Genomic DNA, 6,000 nt, shown 5'->3' with positions numbered 1-6,000 from the left:
AGCAACAAGCAAACCCCATGCTGTAAATCAGAGGGAAGGTGGATGGGGCAATTCTGCCAGCAAAGGCTGGTGTGGGCTTTAAATGGCCATTTGACTGGCCAGCCTGGTCAGCCAATCAATGAAAGTGGGACAGTACCAAACAATAATGTTCCAAAGGAGGGAATCAATTTTGATTCAATGCTCAAGAGAAACACTTTCAAAAGCAATTCTTTTTCATGTTTAGAAGGGGAGGTTCCCTACAAAAAGTTCTGCTTCCTCACCAAAATAGCTAATTATTCTAGGATTTTTCTAAAAAGATTACAGTAAAGACATACAAACATACATGATTTATTCCAATGGGAGAATCTGGGTTTCTTGTTTTTGTTTCTTTGCTTAAAACAACATAGTACCTGGCATTCCTCCCTGCTATCCCATTCTAATTTTAAAATCTTTTTAAAGATTACAGCCACTCCCTATAAATCATTATTAGGCGGGTTTGGGGTGGGGGTTCACCTGCAAGTTACACTGGGATGTACTTTCAGCATTATCTGGACACAGCTGGAGTACAAAAAGCATTTCAAACCAACTCAGGAAGCACAGATCATAGCAACTAGAGTATTACCTGTTCTCCTTTGTTCTCCCAGCGTCGATTACAAAAACAACATCCGGTATAGTGATACCTGTCTCAGCAATATTGGTGGCCAAAACGATCTATCAATGAAACAAAAACACTTCTTAAACACAAGTATTACCAGTCAGTCTCCAAAATTCCACTTTGGAGCAAGGTTAATCAAGCAGTGACCATGGTGTCTCCCCTGCCAGGTAAGTAACTTACCTTTTAAACTGTATTAACTTGTATCAATTTTTTTCCATGCCAATAAAGGCTACTTAACTTAACCAAGCAGTGGTGGCAAGGCATCTCTACGGACTTCCAGATATTATACTGATCTTTTTTGAATTGAAACCACCTTAGCCACCCTATTGGACAGATTACGTTAGAAGAAAGACAGGGAGTGAGATGATGTCGATTCTCCTCAATCTTTTAGCTGCCTATGGGAACAATGACCATTGTATCCTTTTGGATCACCAGGCAGGGCTGGGGGTAACATTTACCTGTCAGCCAGGTCTCAAAATGTAGTGTGGACATAGTTTGAGCACAGAATCTCTCCTACTGTACCACACCAGCAAAAATATTGTTCTGACTTCTGTTTCTCCTTAAGCTGGCTTTCCACATCACATGCGAGTGGGGAAAACTGATCAACCCCTGTTCTTACACCACCCCTTTGGTAATAACCTCAGTGACCTCTACAAGACATCAAACACATCAGCAGGCATATTCAAAAGGACACAGGCAGGTTTAGGAAGAGGAATTAGGATTTTTAAAAGGAAGCAACAGGAAATGAGCGGGGGAGGACCAAATCTGGGACATTCGAGAAGGACTGCAGTTCCATAGCAGCAATCACATTGGTCAAAGCAGAATATTAAAAAAAATAAGTCAACATAAAATGTTAATCAGAGAGAGGCAAAGTGCGGACATCATCGCATGAAGAGATGTATTTATACCTTCCTAACACCAAGAGGAGGCAGTGTAAATGCAGCTCCTTGATCTTGGGTTGACAGAACAGAGTGTAGTGCAATTAACCGGTGCCTGAAAGAAACAAATACGATACAGTTGAGAGAACTGGCTTGTTCGGTACTCATGGGAATTTACTTTTGTGTGTGTGCAAATAATGTATATTACATTAATTTATTCGGAACTTACTGCTACGACAGGCTGCATTTTACAGGCAATGTTACATTTGTGATGGCCACTGAAAACCTCTCCATCCTCCAATCCCTGGATTGTTAAGCAACAAAAACTCCCCTGCACAAAAGGGCAGCCAGTGTTGGTCGGCAGTAGAACAGTTAGATTTCAGTCTAGTTGCAGAGTACTGGCTCTCTAAACACATATAGAGAGTCCATAAAGGCCGCAGTCCCATGCCCAATGACACGCCAGAGGAATAAGGCCTTCTAGGTGTCATCCTGAACTTCTGCCTTCTGCTGCCATTTTAGCAGTGGTACTGGGGAGCTACCCAGCACTGGAAGCCCAGCCAGATGTCCAATCCTGGGCTGGAGGATCATCTTGTTTCCAGGTGGAAGGGGCAGCTCTCCCTCACCCTTGACCAATCACACCAATGGAGGAGTGGTCTTCTATAGGCAAGCCCATTGGTACTAGAAAGTGCCATCAAGTCGCAGCTAACCTATGGTGACTCCTGAAGGGTTTTCAGGACAAGAGACATTCAGAGGTGGTTTTCTATTACCCCCCCCAGTATTCCTTGGTGATCTCCCATCTAAATACTAACCAGAGCTGACTCAGCTTAGCTACCAAGATCTGATGAAATTGGACTAGCCTGGGCCATCCAGGGCAGGGCAGGCAAGTCTGCTAGTCTCTTCTAATCTTGCACAAAATTCTACACACACACACGCTTCCCAGAGTCATCCACATATAGTTATTAGTTACCTCTCCCTTATATTAAATCTTCTGTCAGTTGAAATGAGGTCATACAACTGCTGAATATGAGCAAGCCCTGGCAGAAAAATTAAAACAGCTCCTTCCATGTTTTTGAACTGGGGACTTCTGTCTGTAAGCATATAAAAGGAAGCCATTTACGAGAGGACAAAGTTGAAACCACTGAACACATGATTATGGAGTGCCCTATATTTAATGAGTTGAGGGCTAATTTAATCACCCCTTTGGCTAAAACTGCGGAATTGCTTAATAAGAGAGCCCAGGTGACATGGCTATTATTGGATACAAACAGACTTGTTACCCTTTCAGTGGCAAAATGTATAGGTGAAATAATGAAATATCAGGGAAATAATACAAACTGAGGTCTTTTATTTTAATTTCTATTCTAATTTCTGTGATAGATGATAGAAGATACATGATAGATAGAAGAGGACTGTAAAGTGTCATGATTTTCTTTTTAATAAAAATGGCTGCAGGCACATGCAAACCGTCTCCCAGACTAGAACATTTTTTTAGGACTATCCACTGAAGGAGAAAACCAGCAGCAAGTTCCTAATTAAGATTTAAAACCAAACAATAGCAACAAAACAAAACAGAAAAATATACTAGAGAATTTTTTAAAAAGAAACATACCTAAATATGCGAGCAACTCCAAGATGAGATCAAAGTTGATCTTATAGGGATTCATGTAGAAGATGGCCTGCTGAGTTCGACTGCTGTATTTTTGGTAGTAGGGACCTAAATCGATACCTGAGGCAACCGTAACAGAGACATTTTCCTAAAAAATGAAGGGGTGGGGGGAAGCACTGAGAGTGAACTAGGAAGAGGATAAAGCAGGGTCATATGCCATTTCATTTTCACATAATTGCCTTAAAAGATTATGCTTTGTATGAAAACGTACAAGTACTTAGCTACAGCTATTACATGAAACAAATGTCTCATATGTATATGTGTGAGGAAGTCTTTTTTTAATGTATCTCAAGAACTGAACTTAAACTTTGTTCTATTACTAACTGATGTCCTCAAGGACTTAACAGCAATATGGGATAGAAAATCTGCTTTGCCTGTAAGACTTGTCTCATTTCATCCATATAGCCAAGTAATGGGAACTTTCTATAACAGCCTACATTCTTGTATTTGTATGCTAATCTGCTGCAAATTCACAGGTCGCTAATCTGCTGCAAATTCACCCTATCATAGCACAGAGTTGTTGCCAGCCAGCATAGTATAGCAGCTACAGTGCTGGACTAGGATTTAGGAGACCCAGGTTCGAATTCCCACACTTCCACAGAACCTTCCTTGGTGACCTTGGACCAGTCACTCTCTCTCAGCCTTAACTTCCTCACTCAGTGGTTGTTATGAGGCTATGGCTGGGTGGCTACGGCAGACTTGGTTGAAGTTAAATCCTACAAAGACGGAGGTCTGTGCTTGAGCCGTGGAGGGGCAGACTTGGGAATCCAGCTCCCTACCCTGGATGGGGCACAGTTGGTGCCAGCCCAGAAGGTGAAGAGCCATGGGGTGACCCTGGATCCCGCACTCTCCACGGAGGCCCAGGTTGCCAGGTCTGCCTTTTATCATCTCTGGCAGATGAGGCAGCTGGTTCCCTATCTCTCTCCCCCAGAACTTGGCTACAGTGACCCATACAATGGTCACTTCCAGACCTGATTACTGTTAACTCATTTTATGGGGGCTTACACTTGAGGCTGATCTGGAAACTCTAACTGGTGCAAAATGTGGCGGCACGCCTGCTGACTGCGACATCTGTGTGGGCGTGTATTCAGCCAGTGCTTTGCCAATTGCACTAGTTACCAATTGAGTACTGGATTCATTTCAAGGTGCTGGTGATGACCTTTAAAGCCCTACACAGCCTGGGACCAACATATCTAAGGGACCACCTTGCCTCATGTATGCCCCAGAGAGCCTTGTACTCCATGGATCATCGTTTGCTGGTTGTCCCTGTTCATTGATGGTAATCTATTGCTGTGACCGTCCCTAAGCCCACTTGCGGAAAGGATGGGATAAATAAATATGAGCATAACATCAAGAGAAGAACAATGCTGTTCAGCTGCTTTGGATCCCCACTGGGGAGAAAAGCAGGGCATAAGTATCTAAATGTTATGAATGAATAAGAATAAAAGAGGGAATACTGAACTATCTTTGAGGAAAGATGAAACATAAGTGTAATGAATCACAGTTATGTAGCCTCATGGGCTACCACATACTTAGCTTTCACCTGATAAACCACTTATCAAGTTATTATTAAAGCAGAACAGGAATCTATTTTCAATCAGTTCTCCACAGGGTTTCCATAGAGGCTATTGGAAAACTGCGTTTCTGAAAAGAAACGAATCGAAGTTTCAAAATAATAGCTGCTTTTGTTTCGTTAACTACCTGTGTCGTTTGTGGATAAAAATGTCTTACCCGGTATTTTGTAATTCCTCCACCTTTATTGGTAACATTAACCGTTACTTCCTCCTCTTCTTCCAAGAACTTCTGGCAATATTCAGAGTCTTTTTCCAAAATGAAACCAGTTTCCTCTATGACATCTTCAACATGGAAAACCTAAACGCATGCAAAATGAATGAAACATCAAATACTATTTTAGATAAACCTGAACTTCTGAGTAAAGAAGAATTAACTTTGGTACAGAGAAATATATTTGTAAGGCTCAGTTGAAATTCTGACCTTTGGCACAGGAGGCTCTTCTTCACATTAGACTGTATCCCGTGGAAAATTTACGTGTGCACAGAAAATTTGTGTGTGCAAGCAGAACTGCTACAATTACTCCTCACTGTCTGCCTGCACTAAGTGAAAATGACAGTATCCCCCCCCCATCTTTTCCACATATGCAAGACATGAACCGTTTCTTGCACATCCTATTGCTCCACAAGCAGATTGTTGCTTTGTTAAAAAGTATATTAATGAGCTGTGTTGCTGCAGCTGTCATACTATGGCTTCTACAAGTTGAGCTGCGCTATGTACCTTTTTCCTTTATACTCACGTGTCTCTAGATCCAGTCCATTGTGCTGGCGGTCACATCCAAATCCAGCTTCCTGTCAGCAGCCACCTGCTGCCTTAGACATGGTCCCCCTGCCTCCAACTTATCTCAAGCATTCAGAGACGGCTGACTGTCTTTGTTACCTATAAAGACCATCTGGCAACTCTGACGCTGTTACTGGACTGTTGTTATTGTGTTTTAAGAGGTGGTAACGACTTTAAGATATTTGACGTAAACCTCCTTGAACACAGTCATGGGGCCAAAACTGCAAAAATCCCTCCCCAGAGACATTAATTTGTCCACTTCTATCACTAACTTTCTCCAGGGGGTGAAGACTTCCCCCCCCGTCTGGCATTCCCTTGATAATCTCTCCATCCCCCCCCCTTTTCATTGTTTTTGTGCTTTTATATATGCATTTTGTTTTTATGATGTGTTTTTACTTCTCTGTTTTTGTTAGCTGTCCCGATGGGGCTTTTGTACAGCCAATAAACCCCAAATGATCCAGGGGCTAAGA

The 6,000-nt window shown here is 42.2% G+C and overlaps 1 protein-coding gene across 2 annotated transcripts in view; it reads right to left on the bottom strand.

Moving 5' to 3' along the window:
- The window catches only part of DHX29 (DEAH-box helicase 29), a 40,023-nt gene that overhangs the window by 12,120 nt on the left and 21,903 nt on the right, over positions 1–6,000 (bottom strand). For both annotated transcript variants that reach the window (XM_015423226.1, XM_015423227.1), the window contains exons 14-18: positions 4,910–5,050; positions 3,122–3,266; positions 2,480–2,600; positions 1,543–1,627; positions 602–690 (exon numbers count right to left, since the gene is read on the bottom strand). In XM_015423226.1, the coding sequence (XP_015278712.1) occupies positions 602–690; positions 1,543–1,627; positions 2,480–2,600; positions 3,122–3,266; positions 4,910–5,050 (581 nt within the window). The remainder of the gene's footprint in view (positions 1–601; positions 691–1,542; positions 1,628–2,479; positions 2,601–3,121; positions 3,267–4,909; positions 5,051–6,000) is intronic.

This window comes from Gekko japonicus, unplaced genomic scaffold (assembly GCF_001447785.1).
Source record: "Gekko japonicus isolate JY-2015 unplaced genomic scaffold, Gekko_japonicus_V1.1 scaffold862, whole genome shotgun sequence".
Classification (NCBI taxonomy): domain Eukaryota; kingdom Metazoa; phylum Chordata; class Lepidosauria; order Squamata; family Gekkonidae; genus Gekko; species Gekko japonicus.
The sequence above is the reverse complement of the archived record's forward strand: the minus strand, read 5'-3'. Positions and strand labels throughout refer to the sequence as shown.